The sequence below is a fragment of the Callospermophilus lateralis genome, chromosome 4 (genome assembly GCF_048772815.1).
Source record: "Callospermophilus lateralis isolate mCalLat2 chromosome 4, mCalLat2.hap1, whole genome shotgun sequence".
Taxonomy (NCBI): Eukaryota; Metazoa; Chordata; class Mammalia; order Rodentia; family Sciuridae; genus Callospermophilus; species Callospermophilus lateralis.
The window spans coordinates 150,186,834-150,208,161 of record NC_135308.1 but is presented as its reverse complement, the minus strand read 5'-3'; the positions used below and the strand labels follow the sequence as shown (position 1 = coordinate 150,208,161).

General features: G+C 45.1%; 1 protein-coding gene across 1 annotated transcript in view; it reads right to left on the bottom strand.

Moving 5' to 3' along the window:
- Positions 1-21,328, bottom strand: part of Stab2 (stabilin 2) — a 153,409-nt gene that overhangs the window by 44,022 nt on the left and 88,059 nt on the right. Inside the window, exons 35-44 of the mRNA XM_076855421.2 lie at positions 18,265-18,393; positions 16,781-16,837; positions 15,469-15,564; positions 14,486-14,681; positions 13,042-13,137; positions 9,268-9,313; positions 8,334-8,410; positions 7,123-7,248; positions 4,474-4,547; positions 2,699-2,770 (exon numbers count right to left, since the gene is read on the bottom strand). Of these exons, the coding sequence (XP_076711536.2) occupies positions 2,699-2,770; positions 4,474-4,547; positions 7,123-7,248; positions 8,334-8,410; positions 9,268-9,313; positions 13,042-13,137; positions 14,486-14,681; positions 15,469-15,564; positions 16,781-16,837; positions 18,265-18,393 (969 nt within the window). The remainder of the gene's footprint in view (positions 1-2,698; positions 2,771-4,473; positions 4,548-7,122; positions 7,249-8,333; positions 8,411-9,267; positions 9,314-13,041; positions 13,138-14,485; positions 14,682-15,468; positions 15,565-16,780; positions 16,838-18,264; positions 18,394-21,328) is intronic.

The following is a 21,328-nucleotide window of genomic DNA, read 5'->3' as shown; positions in this document are numbered from 1 at the left end:
GGACCTTAGAGACCTCTCTGACCAGACCCAGGGCCCCAGATGTGGCACACTAGGACACCAGGTTTACGGGACATCTTATCCCCGTGGAAGTGTGAGGCTGGGATAGTTAAGCTCTGAGCAGTAGCGAGCTTGTCCGGGTTCAGACTTGCTGAGTGAGCTCCCGCTGGGTTTGCACAATGTGGGGCTGGTCAAAATGCAAGTTTTTATGAATTTTTATCTACATTTCTCCAAGTTTTAAATGATGGTAATTATTTTAAATGATGGTAAGTATTTTAAATGATAGGTAAGAGAATGGGAAGACGTGCTCCAGGGAGTCTGCTCCCTTCAGGATGGCCAGGAGGACAGTGAGGGAAAGCCTGTCAACAGTCTGCTGCTGATGCACTGAAAGGGACCCAGGGACACCCCCAACCTTCCTAGGGAACAGGCCCTAAGCAGCAAGCCAGCCCAAAGCCTCGAGTCGCACAGTCAGGGTTGGGAGGGGTCTCCATGGTTGTCCAGTTAGGTACCCACCTGTCGCTTTATTCCTGGGGTTCAATACTTTGAGTTATGATAAGCTCATTACTTCTCGAAACAACACTTTGTGTCTGCAGAGTTCTAATGTTTTGTCTTGAACTAAGAGAAATTTGTTTTCTTCCCACATCTCCTCGACCCTGGTGCTTCTCCTTGGGCTTACAGAGAACGAGATCGATGCTTCTGTCATGTGGCAGCCCTTGAGATGCCGATGGCTGCCTCCCTGTGTGCCTTAGTGGGAAGAATGGGAAGAATGGATGGTGTGTGCATGGAGCTGGGGGAAGAGGTGCCTCCAGCCATTACCAACTCTGCTCAATGCAAGGGGACCAGAACAGAGCTATGGGGTTGATCCAGGAAGGCTTCCTGGAGGAGGTGGGTCTCGAGCCTCATCTCAGAGGTGAAAACCATGCTTGGGAGAGGAATTTCCTTAACAAGAACTGACAGTATGGGGAATAAGCTAGTGGGTAGACTTGGCTCAATGACTGTAGCTGAGCTGAGAAAATGTGGTTGACCTGTTTATAAAGAGGTCATGAAACTCATGCTCCTGGGTCCTGAGATTTCTTCAGATTTCTATGGATGAAGGAAAAAAATATATATCTGAGATAAATAATGTCCTGTTTAAGAAACTGTACTATGCTGGGCACATACATTCCTGTTATGACAGCAGATAGTGTAAGCTGGGAAAAAATAAAAAAAAACAACCTGGAATATTGGAATAGCAGAAACTGCACACGTGCACACACATGTTGCAGGAGATGGGAGAACTGACCACTAGCTTCTCTGAGTTTTTTTTTTCTTTTTTTTTTAAACCAGTAGATTCTTTTCAAGAGTAGTTTTAGGTTTGCAGAAAAATCAAGCAGAAAGGACCGAGCTCCCTGGAAGCCCCTCCACTCTCTCTTTCCCACGTTATTAGCATCATGTGCTGGAATGGCACATTTGATAGAACTGATGATAGAACTGATGACCCTGGTGCTAAGGTCCGGGTTTACACTACAGTTCACTTTGGGGTGTGTCCTGGGAGTCTTGACAGTGTGTCACGCCATGAGTCCACCCTTACTGCAGCACGCACAGCACCGTCACTGCCCTCGAATCCTCTGTGCACCACCCCTTTACCTCCCTCCTGGCCCCTGGCAACTGCTGAACTTTTTACCGTCTCCACATTTGGCCCTTTGAAGAACAGAACATTCCAGCACTCTGCAACGTTAGTTTTCAACTGAGCTCTCCTCCTCCTCCCCATTAGGGAAGTAGAGAGTTAAACAACCCAACCCCCCCAGGTGACTGACACCAGCCCTCAGTTGCCCCATCATCACGACGGATCAGGGACTCGAGTTCAGTCTGGGAGTGAAAGCTTGTTGGTCCACCCGCCCACGAGGGCTTATTTAGCCAGAACTGGCTCTGGGTGCCTGTCATGACTTTGATCTGGAATGTCCCCCAAAGCCTCAAGCATTAAAGTCTTGGTTCCCAGTACAACTGTGATCAGTGGCAGGGCTTAGGGAGGTGACCGGATCGTGAAGGTTCTGATTTCATTAGTGGGTTAATCCACTGATAAAGTCATGATCGAATGGGCTACTGGGAGGCGTGGACGCTGTAGGAGGCAGGGCTAGTTGGAGGAGGTGGTCACTGGGGGGTGCCCAGGAAGGGCATATCTTGTCCCGGCCCCTCCCTCTCTCTCTCTCTCTTTCCCTCTTCTGCTATAAACTGGGCAGTTATGCTCCCCCACATGTTGCCCTCCATGACGTTCTTTCTTGTCACAAGTCCACAGCAAGGGGACCAACGACTGGCATCTCTGACACTGAGAGCCAAAACAAGTCTGTCCTCCACGAAGCTGTTTTCCTCAGGAATTATGTCAGAGCAGTAGAAAGCAGATGGACCCTGCTATGGCCTGCTTTTTGGGAGACTGATAATCCAGCTGGCTCTGGGGCCCACATTTAGGCAAATTCCTCACTAGCTACGTACACCTGGGTCCCCTTGGGATCCTGGGTCCAAGGGGGACAGGCCGGCAGACTGTCCCTTCTCTTCTCTCTCCCCAATGTGACAATGGGACATGAGAGAGAAATGAGTTTAAGGCCAGAAGCAGCCCTGAGGCCCTCCATGGGAGGTCCCCTCTGCATCCCCTAGCAGGTGGGCAGGAGGTGCCTCAGGCTCCGAGGTTCTGTCCCAGGCGGTGTGTGTGGGGGAGCATACTCACGGTTAAGCAGATGTTGATGAGCGTGCAGGTCTTGCCATCCCCAGTGTACTTTGGCAAACAGTTACAGGCAGCCTGTCCAGGGGCAGAGGCAAAGGCGGTCATTTTAGATAAGGTCTGTCCTGGCAGTGTGTGCTGGCTCTCAGACTCGAGTTCCATCCCATAATGGCAATGTTAGAGGAGCCTGCACCGGTTACCAGTGATATCCGTTCTATAGTGATGATTCTCCTCTTCTATTTCAGCACATTCACAAGCTTCACTTGGATATTGGATCTCATGCAGGGCCTGACTTTTTAAAAACTTTCTTACCCTACTTGGTCCCCTGCCTTCAGGTCCTCACCTCTTCTCTCTGCATGGTAGAAGGTTCACTTTGAAAGGAAGAGAGGCTACACTCTACTCCCATTATACCCACTGCTCGGTCACCTCCGCCCCTGCTGAGTTCAAAGGTCCCCGTGCCAGGAGGTGCTAAGAAGAGGGCTTTGCAGCCCACCCAGGTGCCATGTGAGGGTTATCAATCAAACTCATGGGTTGGCCAGGGAAGTTGGGCAGGCTTCAAGTTGAGGGAGGGGCACTCTCTACAGATCGTTGGGCACAGGGCCTCCAAGTCACAGGTGCTCTTCTTAGCAGTGCCTGGGCACAGGGCTACGACCCACCCCTCTTTCCTTCACGGGCTGTGAACTTCCAGTGTGGCCTCCCAAGGGGCAGCTTTTCTAATTCACACACCGGCCTCCTAGGATGGTGGCAGATTCCTGGGCTGATTTCTGTTAGAACTTGAACTTATCAGTGGGGACAGCCAGGGTGGGTTGTCAACATTCCTCCTCTTCTTTCTTCACGAGGGGATTCAACCCACCTGAACCTTTACCCAGACGCCCCTCAGCTGTCCCTTCCCTTCCCTGCCTTCTGGGTCGGCAGGGCCACTTACTCTACAGGCCATAAGCACCAAAAAGCTGATAGGTTGCCCCACCCCACGAATGGTTTAAAATAAAAACTCTACTGACCCCTAACTGTGTATAAAACGCCCAATGCTGACCGTTCTGATTTTTTTCCCTTGGTGTGTACACACACACATACACACATTCTTTGAGTATATATATTTTTCTTATTTTTGAACACTTTAGGCATTTGCTTGTTTTACCCAAAGAGAAACCTAGTCCTCAGGTCCCTGAATGGCTCAGCAAGATCTGCAGGATGTGCATTAGGGACTCTACTTTGTCATCTGATTTCAGATGTGTGACCTTTCCTCCTGGCCATGTGAGTGTTCCCCAGGGGACTGAGACTGAGGGAGGCAGAGCATGGGCCTCAGCTCCCCCCAGTGTCTCTCACACCCCGACCCCCATCCTCATCCTTGATGGGTCCTTGTATTTCCCCCACCTTCCCAACTCTGCTCCCCAGAGGGGTGCTGACCACGGGAGAGGTGGAGGGAGGAGTGTGCCCTTTTGCTGTGGGACATGCGTATCAGAGCCTTGAGCCAAAGAAAAAGGTGTGGGATTCTGAGGATCTGAAAGCTGGAAGGAAGGGCAGCACATGGGGGAACCTTCTAGATCCTTCTGGATCATGTGATGCTTACAGATGTCCACTTCTTCCTGCGAGGGAAGCCCTTTCTCCTTGCCCCCTTGGTTCCCCACATTTCTCACTTCTGAAGAATGGCCTCTTGTCCCGTTACCATTTCACCTAGGCTATTTTTGCCATTAGCTCAGCAGAGGTCTGTTCTCAGCCTCTTTTTTTCCTGCTTCTAAGACCCAGTTTTCCTAACAGGAAAGCGAAGGGAGTGCGCTCACCTGGTTGGGTCCCGTCTGCGTGCACTCGGCGTTCTTGTCACAGTCACCGTTGTTCTCCAAACATGGGTTGATTTCTTTAAAACAAAAGCCAACACGTGTCGTGAGCATGAGCCTTGCTTGCCAGGGAAGGCACCCCGAGCAACTTGCTGGATGCCAGGATGGCTGACTGATCAAGAGTGGTAGTGTCACAGTGTGACTCAGCTTCTGACAATTCAGAGGCAGCAGTCACCCAGCGGGGAGGGTACCAGATATGGTTTCTTAAAATCAGCTTCCCTGGGAAGGGCTAATTCCAGCAGAAGCACAGCCTGCAGGCTGTCTCTCTGTGGAGGGAACGTGAGCATTTGCAGCCTAGAACTTGAAACCATAGAATCCTGGAGTCTGACCTTGCAACCTTCACAACATAGATTGGTTCAGAGAAGAATCCAGCGGAGGCTGAACTTAAGAAGACATTTGATGAGGAGCAAGGTTTTTCTTGGTGCTAAAGAATCTCTTCTCCACTGATTGCTTATTGATAGCAAAGGGGAAGGAATAACTACACAGTGACATTTGGGCCTGTAATAAGCAAACCTAATCTCAAACACCAAGCAAGGACAAGATGTCAAAGAAAAAAAGGGTGGTGGACGATGTTCTTCCTAAATGTCAATGTCATAAGAGACAAACCAAGGCTGAGGAACTATCCCAGATTCCGGGGGACTAAAGAGAGGTGACAACTAAATGCAAGAACTAACCTCAGGCTGGATCCTGAACTGTGGGAAAAAATGTCAAAAAGCACTTTTTTGGGACAATTGACAAAATTAGAATATGAATGTAACTAGACAGAATTATTGGTATATAATACTTTTGTATTAAATAATCATTCTAATTTTGTCAATTAGAATATGAATCTAACTAGATAAAAGTATTAAATACCAATAAAAAAGAAAAAATATCAGTAATAAGCTTAGTGAGGTTGATAACTGCTCTTATAGAGGAGACTGCAATATCCTTAGGAAATACATAATTATTAGGGATAAATGGGATATGATAATGCAGATCATTCTCTAATGATTAAAAAATGTGTATATCTAGAAAGAGAACAAATGATAAAGCAAATGGGGTAAAATATTAATGGGTAAACATAGATAAAGAGCAGGTGGGTCTTATTTGTATTATTTTTGCACCGCTTCTTCATGAGATTTTTTTTTCCCCAACTAAAAAGTGAAAATTCAGACAAATCACTACGGTATACCTTCACAGCAGAACTGTGTGTAGCAGTATGTATATTTTGGGGGAAAGTTATTCTACGCATAGAACACACTGTATAACATGAGACATTATTTTTGTTACACAGTAAAAATGTACATAGCAAAGTTGAGTAATATAAAAGTAGAAGGTATCTGTCCTTTTTAAAAAAAGATTTTATTTTGATTTTTTACTTATTTTGGTACCAGGGATTGAACTCAAGGGCACTTAACCACTGAACCACATCTCCAGTCCTATTTTTTATTTTATTTTATTTAGAGACAGGGTCTCACTGAGTTGCTTAGTGCCCCGCTTTTTGCTGAGACTGGCTTTGAACACGTGATTCTCCTGCCCTTGCCTCCTGAGCTGCTGGGATTACAAACGTGCTCCACTGAGCCCAGGTAATGGCTATGCTTTCTGTTTTCAGTATTGGGGATCAAATCCAGGGCCTCCTGCATGACAGGTAGGTGCTTTCCCACAGAGCTACTTTCTAGCCTGAGAGAAGTTATTTCTAGAATTTTGCCTTCAAGCCTATAAGCCTTCGAAATAATTATTCAGTAAGAAAATGCTACTTGTATGTATGTATGTGTATGTATGTATGTATGTGTATATATATATATATATACACACATATATGAATATATATATATACACACATATATGAATATATATATATATACATATATATATATATATATATATATATATATATATATATATATATATATAAATATATATATATATGAATGGAAGTTCAGGCACCTCCCTTATTTTTAATTGGAAACCGTTGGTGTCTGGACATCGCAGGCCTCCAAACCCCTGTGACCGCAGCATTTCCCACCCTCCCGCTTTCCCCTAAGGCAAACTGAACAGGGACCCTAGCAGCTGTGTGTCTGCAGAGTACAAGGCCACGTATCAGTGTCACGACCGGCCATCAATTCAGAAACCGGCGAGGGGCGATGGGGCATTAAGAAAAACACACAAATATTTAGAGAGAAAAGTGAGATCAGGTGGGAAACTGAACTCTGAGAACAGCGCCATGTGGGCTCCGCATGTTTTTTCTATCAGTTTTATCATCAAAATGTTAATTGTGGTTAAGTTTCTGCAAGGCAGGCAGGCTGGACAAGACATTGTGGTTCTGTCACTATGCTCAGAATTCTCTATCCCTGGGAGTCAGCTCTGCATTTCAAGATCTGAAACTGATAACTCTGAGCGTTAACCCGAAGTGTCCCCATACACCTGGTGTCACCATAGCAACTGGGCCACAGGCAACTGTACTTTTGCACAGGGGATCCCAACACAAGTGCACCACAACCACGAGGCAATCAGACACCCCGAATCACATCACTGCTCCCCACACATCAGCCTCACTTAGTAGGGCTCTGACTCTCACACCACTTCCACCGGATGGCCGAGGCTGTCACCTACCGAGGCACACGATGCCGTCGCCTGTATAGCCCTCCTTGCACATGCACACCCGGCTTCCGGGGGTGGTTCTTTTGCAGATGGCGTTGGCAGAACATCCTCCGTTGCTGGTCTCACAGGCGTTGATGGCTGTGGAGGAGGGAGATAACACAGAAGAGGAGGGAGAGGGCAGAAGATGTACTGATGCCTTTTACTTAAGTCAACGAAGAAACAGAAGAGACTTTGAAATGACTCCAGCAGGCATGGGATTAAATATGGCGAATTCCCCAGAACAGAGGGCAAGAAAAACACTCCGGCTATTCGCCCTGTCCAGCTCTTTTGCTAACAGGGGCTACATGTCCTGCTGCAGGAAACATCTGGCGACCAGGGGCATGGCACCTGGCATCCTGGGAAAATTCCTGGGGGTAAGGGGATCAGGAGGCAGTTGTTGGATGGACATTGTTCAGCTCTGCCAGAATATGGACCCCAGGCTGCCAGGACGTGGTGCTCAAGAGCAAAGTGACATTTTAGCATTGCTGTTTTTCTAGTGCTAAATGTGTGCTCAGGCCACCATAAGAATAATAGCTCACCTTTCTTAGCACTTTGGAGATATGAATCTGGTTACATTGAACAACCCAAGCGGAAGCCTCTCATTATCCACAATTTGGAGAGAAAATAATTGGATAAAGAACAGGCAACTTTCCCAAGGTAATTTAGATTCAAACCCAGGGAGTCTAAGGAGAGACTGGGGTGTCAACAGCTGCATTATTCCCCCACGTGCAGAGAGGCCACTTAGCGTCAACAGCACTCTGCACAGAAGGTAGTTTTAAGTTGATTTTATGAACGTGTTAACAGGGCTCACAGCAGTTAAAGGACCCATCCAAGACCACAGGGCTCGTAGGAAGGGGAATCAGAGCCTAGTGCCCATTCTGGCCCATTTTAGGGTCCTGATGACCCAACCATGCCCTTGGCCAATTAAAGCCATGGTTTCCAAAGCTGCACTTGCCCTCAAGGCAGTGCACCTCTGCTCTGAGCGTGGAACAACTGCTGCCCATTCCTGCAAGCCCATCCAAGAACAGTGGGTTTCCCATCGCTGGTACAACCAGCTGCCAGTGACATGTAATTCACCACCCATGGCTGGCACTAGCTGCTGGGGCCCATTAATGCTCAGCAATGCAGACTCTCAAGAGGCCGGAGGAGCCTATCTGGTCCCCGGCAAACCCCTCTTCACTCACCCATGCAGACCGTCCCGTTGCCTTGGAATCCTGCTGCGCATTTGCACGAGGCTGTACCATCCGGGTTGAGAAGGCAGCTGTGTGGAGGAACAGTAGATGGTAGGAAGATACTCAATCTCCTCCACATGACTCACATTACCCCGTTGTCCCCACATCCCAGCCCCTGCCTGCAGGAGGCCCTTGGAGGTCAGTCTAGGGGTGGGAGGAAACTCCATTGCTGGTGTGTCTCCATCACAAACAGCTAAGACTGCAGCCATGAATCAGGCAGATGTCCAATACCTACATAGATGTCAGCCCAGGAATAAAGAGAGTGGCTACTGATCTTCTGAAAGTGACCGACATGCAAGCAGCTGAGCTTCAAGTCTTATCTTGTGTCATCTACGCATTATCCCATAACCCCAGCAAGAGGGAATTACTATTACTTCCATTTTCAGATAAAGAAACTGAAATTTAGAATAAGCAGTTGACGGGAGGTCATGCAACAGTGACAGTGACAGAGGCTGACTATGAGATCAGGTCTAACTCCAGCTGCTGGGCTCTTAATGTCCTCACTAAACTCTCTGGAAGAGGAAAGTGTGAGCCCCATTGGAGTGAGGAGGCCAGCAGGCTTGACTGTAAATCAGGAGGCAGGCCTACTGAGGCAGCCTTACTCTGCCTTGCATCTGTGGAAGAGTCCTGGTGGCTTGACCAGGGACAACAACTGGCATTGGTGTCAAGGTACCGAGTGAGTTAGAGGACAGCTTGTTGAAAGGGCCGGATCCGGCAGGTTGATGGTGGCCTCGTTAAAGACCTTTTCAGTTTCATAGTTAAATTTATCCTAAGTCCTCAGAAATGCTGTCAGGAAACTAATTCCTTGAGGACTGAGCCTGGGGTGCAAGCTACTGGGAAAGAATCCCCTTTGCATTATCCCCAAAGAAGGCCAGAGGGTACCTACTTGGCACTGGTGTGGCACATCCGATTGCAGTTGTCTACTGTGATCGCTGAAAAAGAAAGCCCAGTTGCTGTGTTAGCCTTCACATGAGAATTTTCTTTTAGTAGCTGGTGCTAGGAAAAGAGGCGGTTCCTCAGAAGTAGCTGGTATGCATTGTGTTAACTATGGGAATCCATGTGACCATGTAAGTCCTCTTTTACATTTGGCTGCCAGGGAGCTCAGAGCCATATATGAAGGCCACATACACTCATGGAGTATCTCCTGTTGCTGGCCTCTGTGCTAGGCAGGGAGGTTACAGGGATGAGTCAAATGCAGGATCCTCCCTTGAGTGTAACTACAGACTCATGGAGCATCAACCTAGGTGTTGATGTGCATCCCCCTCCCCACCCTGGGTTTTGATTTTCTACTTGTATATCTACTTCTCATGCTATTCTTTCTAGTTTTTCCATCATTTTGTGATGCACTGATACAAACAAGCAAACTGGACAAACAACTAATTTGATATTTGCGTGTGTAGAAATAGCCCAGGGTCTGAGACACAGCAGGCACTCAATCATCACTTGCATTAATTGCTAAATTTCATGGACACAGTGAGGGTTATTGCCCTTAGATGTCCAGATAGTCCAGCTATTAGAATAATTGATATTCCCTGGCAGGGAAGAATCCTGAAAGAAATCATTAGAGAGGAGAAAAGAGTACCCCTCATGCAGGATGCTCATGCTGAGTAGCTCATGCTGAGCTTTTGGAGTAAAAGTCTCATTAGCCTTAGCCTTATCATGCAGGTCCTGAAACATGGACCTGGTTCTAAAGGTGATCTGCTTTATGTTAGAGGGAATATTTATACACTCAAATGGGTGCAATGGAAGTGTGTGCTTTTTGTGTGTTTTCTTTTTCTTTTTTTGGGGGGGGTACCAGGGATTGAACATAGGGGCACTCGACCACTGAGCCACATCCCCAGCCCTATTTTGTATTTTATTTAGAGACAGGGTCTCACTGAGTTGCTTAGCACCTCGATGTTGCTGAGGCTGGCTTTGAACTCATGATCCTCCTGTCTCAGCCTCCTGAGCTGCTGGGATTATAGATGTGCGCAACCACGCCCAGTTTGTGTGTTTCCTGAAACTTAAAAACTCCTTTCTTTCCGTTCTCTACCTACTGAAATCCCAATTGTCTTTTAGTCCTCTCTGGAACGGGCTCTATCTAAGTCTTTGATTAATTGGCAGTGACTCCACGGTGTGCCCTTTGGAGAAGGATTTGGATTTTCTATCTTTGGTCTTTGGTGATCTAGCTTTGCCCGCCTCAGTAGCTTCTCCACCCAGCAATCCTCTGCCCCCATGTGGTGAAGGCGCTCCCCCTCCCACTGTCTTGACAAGCTCACAGTGAGGATGAGTGCTGGCAAAGCCGCGCTGGTTGCTGGGAAACCAAAACCATGAGACCCTTTTTTATGTAATTGGGACTTTTCATTTTCATGCTCATGTTCCTGACAGGAGGCATGAGTACGTTAAATGCCAAACCAAATTAAATCTCAGGTGGCTGGGACTAACAGGTAGTTAGTTCATGCCTTGAAGGCTGTTCTACTACCCTTCAGCATTGTCAGGACAAAGTAGAAGGCTGCTCCTCTATCTCAGTACATTGAGGAGAAAACTGATAACGGACAGCAATCATTCTCCAAAAGGTCACGAGAATTTTAGGCACCACATTGAGTATATCAACTAAGAACCCAAGCCCATATTTCCAGCTTCTTAGAAAGCCTAATCATTATGCTATTGTACAAAGCCCACCATACATAGTTTTATTTTTGATTAAGGAAAGTTATGTTATACACTTAGGAAAGTTAGGACATATGAAGATATATTCTCCTCTTTTCTATAAACCCTCTTTTACTTCACATAGGGACTTATGATGAGCATAGTTAATGTTGGCGGTAAGTGGACTTATGTTTAGAACTTGCTTTTTACTGAGAGAGATCACAAAGTTATAACAACTCACGCACCTTGACTAAGAAACCAAGAAACTCTTTGAGAAAGCAGCTTAGCCAGTTTTATGAGAATAAATGTAGGAATTAATTAAAGTAGCTTTATAAGACATTTTTAGAATAATTTTAGAAACATATTTTATTTAGATTCTTGGGTCTAGAATTCTTAAGTTTTTAGTTGTATGGGTTTCTGATATGCTTTAAGAAGTATGGTTTATAAACTTTAGGGTATTTTAAGTATAAGATTTAAGGGGACTTCTTTAGATGGGAATTTTAGATTAGAAATAAGGTGCAGGTATACTTTAAACTTGAAGGTTGATGATAGGTTAGGAGCCTTAGAGTCTGGTTAAGTAGTTTGGCATTAGTCAATAAGAAAATAGCATATCTTGGGAAAAATAGTACATCTTGGGAAAATCTGAAAAATGTAAATTAGTAATGCATTTTATTAATGATTCTGTACCCTTAATAATTGATAACTATAGGTCACATCCTGGAAAAATGTAAATTGATGTTACATTTTTCTATACCCCTAATGATGGTTAAGGAAATTTCACGTCTTGGCAAAGTTTTGAAATTGTAAAATCAATGATATATTCTGAATCCATAATGATGAGAAAAATCGCAATAAAAGATGACCCAGAGAAAGCTGCGTTAGAGTTCTCTCTGGAGATTGCTCCAACGGATCGATTCCTGTCTCATCCTTTTTGCTGACGCCATTCATCCTTCAGGACTCCCTGGACTCCGCTAGGGCAGGACCCCAGCACCATGCACCCCTCATTCTGCAATCCTTTGATCCCCTAAATGTGCACAGCTTGCCCACACCTTTGTGCTCTCCCGTGAGATTTCTTCAGCTTGGCCTTCTCTTTCCTCTCACGACTCACCTGGAGCACAGCAAGAACCTGTGCAAAGTGGTGAGGCCAGAGAGAAGGCCCTTCTCAGACCCTGGTGGGACAACAAGCTGACACCATCCCTGGAGGACAGATGGCTAGACCTCCCCCAGAGTGCTACTTCTGACTCAGAGGCCCTCATCTCTTGGAATTTAACCAAATAGATTAATCAGACAAATGCAGAAAGATGTGCACGGGGTGTGCTCATGTGGCCTCGTTTTGTAGTTGGGCTGGAGCTCAGTGGTAGAGCACTGGCTCAGCACGCATGAGGCCCTGGGTTGATCCCCAGCCCTGCAGCACAGAACAGAACAAAACAAAATGACAAAACAAAACAAAAACCCAGTGTAGTAAGATTTCCTGATTCCAACCAATCTTGTTGGGACTCATGTGACTGGTTTTTGTTTTTTTTTTTGTGGCGCTGGGGTTTGAACCCAGGGCCTTGTGCACGTGAGGCAAGCACTCTACCAACTGAGCTATCTCCCAGCCCTACGTGACTGATTTTTCGTTTGTTTGCTTGTTTTCCCCACTGTCTTCTCCATTCCTTTTGCCCTGGGACAGTTGAAATTAAAAATTAATGACATTTATCTACATTTATGCACATGGAAAAATGTCTATTGTCTATTGCAAAGTGAAAAAGAGAGATTGTAGAACAGCCCGAAGCCTCCGGTCCCCTGCACACTCTACACTCCTGGACACGGCTGGGAGGCTGGTTCAGAATGTCAGTGACAATGTTTTCCTGCCCTGGGAGGGTGAGCAATGTTTCTTTTCTTTATTTTACAAACTTTGTGCTGCAAGAAGGCAGTATGATTATTGCCAAAAGAAGCAATAAAGGTGTCATTTATAATTTAAAAGAACAGTATGTAGCAGCCAAGAAGTGGAGCTAGGAATAGAAGATAAACATGAAGGGCTTGCTCTTACCGCTGTCACATCTCACGCCTCGCCAGCCAATGTCACATTCACAGGAGCCATCACCTGAGGGTCCTTGGTTGCATCTCCCGTGGACACAAGGACACGCTAAGTGGAAAGATGCCTGAAAACAGTCAGATTCCGACCCACGTCCAACACCTTGCTTATCATTTACTGCAGCCTATTCTAGGATACCATTGTGTTTTATGGAGGGGGCTACAGTCAGAGTGAGGGCGGAGCACAGGTGGCAAGAACGCAGGTTCAAGGTGAGCCAGGTCATGCTCCAACACAGCAGCTCACGCCCCAGCTTGGGGCCCTGTAGCACCATAGGTGACCCAACTAGTGTGAGTGCCTCAGGCAAGGTTATCTGAGGATCCAGGTTATGTGGGGTCCCTTGGCACAGAATCATGTTTATTTCCAAAGACTGGACTCTAAAGAAGCCCATTCATTTGATTCTGGGTTCACAAGAACCTGTGTGCACCGCCATGTTTTTCAGGAACATGGGATGTCGGTTCCATGAGCCTCTTTGAGAACTAGATGACAGCTAGGGCTTCCTCCCCCCACAAAAGGATTTGTTGGACCCCATGACTAGCACTGTGGCTTTAGGTTTGGAACTCCTGCACAAGTGCAAACACACAGTTCTTCCAAACAATCCAGAAAAAAATGTAAGTACTCTAATTTCAATGGCCTATTATATGGCCATGTTACAGTGATTCAATTATATATTTATTTTGCCCACCTTAGAGCAGCTAATGAGAAGAAAACAGTGACAGCTCAGTTCCTGGTTTTTAGTACCAGGTAGAACAAGGATTTGTTTTCTAATCATGGAGGAGGAAGCTTCTCTTCCCCTCTCACAGGTGTATTTCCCTGAGCACAAGGAAGCCAGGGTGCGAACATGCAGATGACTTAGCTCAAACTCAGCACCATTTTTGCAAAGACAAAGCACAGAGCTTGCTGATGGCAAATCAGTAGAGTGATCTTTTCAAAAAGGATGTGCTTGATTTAAGAGCCAGGCTTTGGAGTCAGGCAAAGTGTGCCTTTCTATCTCAGTCCTGTTTCTCATCAGCTATGGCCTTGGGGGAAGTCAACATCCTTATCTGCAAAATGGGCACAGCAATCCCCAAGTATGTAAGGTTGCTCCTGTATGGATTAAATGAGATAATGTGCACAAGTCTGCCTTTCAAACTGTTGAGCAATGTCCATTATGAAATGTTAACGATGACAACTAGTGTAGGCCTGGGAATATCAGCGTAGGTTGGTAGGTCCAGGTCAATGTTTAGAAACGCTGCCCTGTGCACATGACACAACACAGTCTTACAATCCATGAGAGCAACACAGGCGGTCCGAGTCTGCCTGGAGAGAGGGCTGAGGGAGCGGGGGAGGGCTGGCTCTCTCCTGGCCTGTGGCTGGTTAGTCCCTGTAGCCTGGGGCCTGGCCGGCGGAGGTGGGTGCGCACCTTGGTCACAGTGGATGCCATACTTGCCCTCGGTGCAGGTCTCGCAGGCTGTCCCGCTGAAGCCCTGGCCACACTCACACACGCCTGTGCCATTCACACCGTCCAAACAGATGCCGTTCCCAAAGCAGACGTTCTGGGGCCTCCCAGGGCAGGCCTGGCACTGGGGACCGAAGAAGCCAGCGCAGCACGCTCTGGTCTGAAACAAAGGACAGGCTGAGTGCGCATGTCCCTCGGTGGCACTCCAGGGTTGCCTGTCTCTTTGACCCCAGGCTCATGGGGGACTGAGGCGGAGCCCCCGAGGATGGGGTGAAGCTGAGCAACTTCCCTGGTATGAGGCAGAGGATTGAGACCCACAGGCCGCCGCCATCTCCAAAGGAGGGCCCCTCACATCAAATGCTACTTCATGTCCTACTGCAGGAGGGGAGGCCTCTGTGGAGGAGGCCTCTGCCTTTTATGAGAGGATCTCCCAGAGTTCAGGGGAGCCCTGGAGGGTGTCCATTTGGGTTTGGCCTGAATTTTGGTTAGTGCATTAAAACATAAAAATTTTTCCAGCCCCAAGCTCCACGGCTTAAGGACCAAACCCTCTGGTCTTTGCTAAGACAGAAGAGGGCATGTCTAGTGTTCTGGGAGAGAAGCAGGTTGGAAGTTATAAATGACCCCCAGAAACCCTTAGCTTTGGGGTCCCATTTTCTAAATGACCAGGGGCATCTCATCTTGCCTTGGTGGCAGCCACTTCTTCTGTCTCTTTTTGCTCTTACCTCTCAGAATATCGATTTCTTCACTGTATAATTCAATGTGGTGGCTTTTGCCCATTTTTTGATTGGCAGGGCTGCTGTTTCATTGCTACCGCTATCATTTGACGAGGACAAAGATGGGCAGGGGAAGAGGAGATGGGCAGAGTAGGCGCATTTTGGAAGTCTGACCTGAGACTGAGTTTCCCAGTGTTGGAGGGATGAGAAGGACAACTACAGCATTATACTCACGATGGTCGTCTTCACACACTTGGGCTGACACCCAAAGAACATGGATCGCTTTCCCATGAAATAAATGGAATAGATGCATTTCTTTGTCTCATCGCCCTACAAAATAGTAAAGATTCTGTTGACTTTTTAGTTAAGAAGTTTTCCATTCTCTAAAGGCGTGTAAGTGGGTGAGATGTTTCTGTCTTTCTGGCCAGTGTGTTTTGGACAGAGAGGGCGTGGCTTCTCTTATGGGTTCAGAGCAAGAAAATATAAAGACACTATGCTGCTACAGAAGGCCAGGTGGAAAAATCCAAATAATTACACTGGGAGGTAATACCCCATAAAAAGAACGCTCCTCTAGAAACCAACTCAAGTTCAGAAGAATTGTAGAACAATTCAGATAGCGTCTTTGCAATCCTGTATATTCATTGACCTAAACCTGCGTTTCTATTTTTATTGATTTCTATTTTCCCCTGGCCCAAGAAAAGATTTTTTTTTGCTTATAAACATTTATAAATATACAAAACGAAATTAAAACTCAAGTGAGAAAAATCAGCATTCTTTATTGTTACCATAAATTATCATCATCATGCTGTGGAAGATGCACAAGTGTTCATACTTCATAACAGTCCTATCAGAAATAGCTATTATTACCAAGTATGTAATCCCAGCAGCTCCGGAGGCTGAAGCAGGAGGAGCCTCATCAAAAGTGAGGTGCTAAGCAACTCAGTGAGACCCTGTCTCTAAATAAAATACAAAAAAAAAAAAAAAAAAAAAAAGGCTGGGGATGTGGCTCAGTGGGTAAGTGCCCTTGGATTCACTCTCCAGTACAAAACAAACAAACAAACAAACAAACAAATAAATAAATAAAACTAGCTATTATCAAAAAGAGCTACAAGATTACAGGCTGGGAATTAATCCCCAAACATATCTACCTCTCCTGGGTCTGATTCTCCTCTTTGAGGACGTTAGCTATAACTACAAGTATCAAAGGAAATCAGGCAGGGGAACACATCAGGCTGGATCTGGTTTTGGATATGGAGTCTGTCCTCTCTGATAAGATTTCTTGCTGTGGTCCTCCACTGGCTACTATGAAAGATGCAGAAGGTGAACAATCCCATCCTGCAATTGCGTTGATGTATGAACCCACTTCTATTTAGTTATTAATGAAATCTTGCCTTGGTTCCTTTAAGAATGCACTTAAGACTTGATGAAGATGTATACATTTTAAAAAAGAATGCATTTACATCCAGGGAAAGGAATGAAGGGAGAAAAACGAGGTCTGATTTTTCAGTCTGGATGCCCACAGATCTGGAGCAGACAAAATACTTACTAGTGGTTTGGTCCCTAATGGGCAGATTGGTTTCTGGGGACACTTTCCACACTTGCCCTTGGTAAAAAAAGAAACAAAGGAGAAATTTCAAGGTTATTAATTTTAGTGCAAAATGAGGCTGCAAATATTTTCTAGAGCTTGGAGCTGAGGAATTGAAAATGAGGGAAGATAAAATCAAATATATAGTTGAAAATTGGGGAAAATCATCTCGTCAACCTCTTTAATGTTCTTTGAGACAAACACATGAACTGCTCTATGGTTTGCATGTTTGAGGATCACTTTCCCCCCATAACGTTCTTCTGACTCTAATAACTTTTTAAGGTGTGGAGGTCTCAACTCATTTAAATCCAACTTCCTTTAACAATAATCCCGATTTACTGAAAATCCGTGGTTAGTGAGAATGGGCCAGATTCAGAGACTACCAACGTGTAACACATGTGCCCAACCTCAGGAGCTAGACCTGGTCTAGCTGAGGGGCACAGAGCCAGGATACACAAAGAAATAACACCTATGAAGGGCAGATGTTAAAATGCAGATGTTAAAATACTCAAGTGCAACCTACTCCTAAAATAGAAAGAGGCCTGCCTGTGTATCCAGTTCTTAACTTGGTACCTACTGGGTGGTATAATGTGGTTATTCAGAATTCTGGCTCTGGGGCTGCTGTTTGCTAATGTGTGAGCCTGGGCGCATTATTAATCTTGCTGTAGCTCATTTTCCCATCTGTGAAATGGGTACAGTGAGAGTACCTACTTTGTGGGTGTTGTGGGGAAGTTCAGAGCAGCCCCTGACACACAGAGTACTTAATCAACACCAGCAGTTATTACTGTTAGTAAAGGCTCCTCTGCTGTCCCATGGACTGAGGTGGAAAGCCTCCATTTGAGCATCCCATAATACAATGAAATCATCCATTCCTAATTTCTCTTCTAGTAGACCAGGCTTAGCCAATACCCACCACAGCTGCACCCCAGAGCCTCCCTGCACATTTTCCCTTGGAGGAGAGCTGTGGCTTCAGGCTTCTGCTCAACACAGCCTCCAGGTGGCCTTTCCCAGGCACCCAAGGAGCACCCTGTTGCACTAGATCAAGAGCCCGTCAGGGGGCTGGGGATGTGGCTCAAGCGGTAGCGCGCTTGCCTGGCATGCGTGCGGCCCGGGTTCGATCCTCAGCACCACATACAAACAAAGATGTTGTGTCCGCCGAGAACTAAAAAATAAATATTAAAAAATTCTCTCTCTCTCTCTCTCTCTCTCCCCCACTCTCTCTTTAAAAAAAAAAAAAAAAAGAGCCCGTCAGGGACAAAGCTCACATCTTATTTATCTCTGCAGAACCACAGCCCATATGTTCCTGGGCACATACATCAGAGATGCTCACTGAGTTGTTTTTGGACTGAGATATCTTAAAAGAAGATTCTTAAGCTTAAAACATTAAAATTATAAAAAATAAATCATCACTCATTTCTTGTATCTTGGTTCTGGATATAACTTACCTGTACAATAATGGTGTCATTAATATCACATCGATTCCTCTGAATTTCCAAAACTTTCCCCAGGCCATGGATCACTCCCTTGTCAGTGGCAACATTGGTGTAGTTTAGTGGAGCCTCGTTTACATAGAGCTGTGAGCAAGAGGACTAAATATTACGCTGTAGTAAATTGAAGGGAGATGGGGAAGATGGGAATGGGGGCTGTCAATAGGACAGCAGCCCAGGAGCTATTCCACTACGCACGTGGAAGGTGGCATACCATGGTGGACAGGACAGAGCTCTGGCTAGGAGAGGGGAGTCTGACTATAGTCCTGTATCCGGCACCATCTAGTTGAGTGATTTGGGCCTGCTGTTTTCCCTTCCTGAACTTCAATGTTCTCTTTTGTAGAGGAAAGAGGTTGTTCTAGGTGAGCTCTGGGATACCTCTCCATCACTCAAAACATTTGTTTTACATTCTTGGGAAATATACTGCCTCGTGATCCTTATGTCAGGTCTGCTGGCAAGATGGCGGTCAGCTGGGCTGTGGCCTGGTGGTCCTGGGGTGTGAATGCCTTCTACCACCAAGCACGTGGGCTAGGACTGTCCTTTCAGCACGTTTCTGCTCTGGGGTTAATTTGCAGATGACTCTTGGAAAGGTTGAATGGCATTTATCAAAGAATTAAGACAACTAGGAAAGAGTTTTAAGAATGACGTATCTGGAATGGTGTGTGTGTGTAGAGACAGCTGGGCTGAGGTTGAGAGAAAAGGAAAACCTCATTACAATACCCCCAAATCCCATTATCTCATAAGGGTTTTAAATTCACCAAGTAATACATAAAATAACATCCTTAGCACTCCCCTTGGCGATATTAAGATGACCCAACTAGGTGCCTAGATTTGCATTTCCACTGAATATTAACATCCTTTAAGATATACTTGTAGCCCAAATGAATTTCTATTTGAATGTTGAGATAAATCATAGCTGAGTTCCATAGACATGTTCCAGGTCTGTATACACTGGGAAAACCACCAGGAAACCTTATTTAGTCTCAAATAGTGATTACAGCACAAGTTTCCAGAATTCCAAGCTGCTGAACTGTTTTTAGGTACCCAAAATAGCAGAGCATTTGAAGTTGCGATGTTGCTTAATTTGGCATGAAGAAAATAAGTCTGAATCACTTCTATCATGAGATATATTCAGAGAAGTTAAGGTTTTGATCTAAACATGCCTCCTCATTTTGAAAACATTTTCATGCATGTCCATTGTCATAAGAAAAAGTCAATGACCACCAGTAAGAGCGAAACCTCTACTGTATGAACAGCTCTTGCTCCATTTCTAGACAAATGGAAAATGAACACAAAAACACTATAACTGAGCCAACTAAGTGCTCGGGAATGTTCATTTCTACACAAGGAAATGAAAGATGACGGATGGAAAAGAGACCAGAAATGAGAGCTCTCTATCCACAACATAGTTGACAATATTGGAAAGATAAGGATATATATTTAAAAGTTTTCCTCAAAGTTATCACTATTGAACTATTTGTGGGAGTCAGAGAAAAATATTTGGAGTTAGATTAGTCTCCAAATAATAAAGAGTACAAAGGATCTTATTTATTTCCAGATAAAAAGATTTTTACATAAAAAGTTACTTGTGATTCAATGATGACACCGCTGAAAAAATTGTTTTTAAGATTACACTTTTTAAAGAGAATCAAATTATTATTGCTTAAAAGCTCTGGAATCACACTTTCATTTTAATTCAGTCTGTTATTGTGTTTCTCTTTTTTTTTTTCTTGGTACTGGGGATTGAACCTGGGGCTTTACATTGAGCCATGTCCTTGACCCTTTTTATTTTTTATATTGAGACAAGATCTTTCTAAATGGCTTAGGGCCTCAAGAAGTTGCTGAAGCTGGCCTCGAATTTGTGATCCTCCTGCTTCAGCCTCCCAAATTTCTGGGATTGCAGGTGTGTGCCACCATACCTGTAGTGTCTCTTTAACAATTTGTTTTTATTAAACTTTTCTTGTGAGAATTTTAGAAATCTATTGTGAGGTTCATGTTATGTTTTCATAGATTCAACTTTCTAATATATATATGTATATGTATTATTAGAGCATTTTAATTATACATAGTATTTGGGTTCCTTTTGGCAAAATTACACACAAGGAATTTGACTTCAATCCTTATTCCCCCTCTTTTTTCTTCCCCTTTTCTCCCTTTCTACTCTGCTGATCTTCCTTTCACTCCTTTATTTATCTATTTTTAATATATATATTATTTAGTTGTAGGTGGACACAATACTTTTATTTATTTTTTAAAATTTTATGTGGTGCTGAGTTTTGAACCCAGTGCCTCACGGGTGCTAGGCGAGCGCTCTACCACTGAGCCCCAGCCCCAGCCCTCTTTATTTTTGGCTGGTACTCTCTATATATACGAAAGGGAGAAATTCTCTTTCATTCATTTATATATGTATATACCATGATTCTGTTAGATTCATTCCATATTTCTTTCCCTTAATTTTTTTAACTTGGTATTTGAAATACATGAATAGAATTTTATATTTGAAATATATTAAATACTTAGTCTCACTAGTTCTTTTTTTTAAATGAGTTCTAATCATTTAAATATTTCAGTAGAGTGTGAGATGAATGCTGGAATCTCAGGGTGGTGCTCAGTCTTGAGACTCAGCTGCATCAGCATGGAGTGATGATAACATGATTCATTTGGCTGCTGTGTCCTGCGTAGGTCTCTGGGCTCCTTATGTCCTGGAGCTGCTGCCACATCCTGGGACTCGGGCTGAGCTCCCAGGTGCCATTCCACCTTGGAGACCACCTGAGGCACTCAATGTCAGGTTTGCTGTACTGGTGCTGAGGGTCACCTGTGACCACTGGGGACTCGAACACCACAATTCCTAAGGCCACCTTCCTAACTGCAGGCTGACCACGGGGCAGGTGACTGGGAGTTCCATGATCTGGCTTAGCTGTCACTCTTTCTGGTCAAACCAAAGACTATTTGGGGCTGCTAAGGCTTAGGAAGCAGCGGTGAGATTATTCCAATATGGAAGAGATGGGGGTCATAGGAGCTA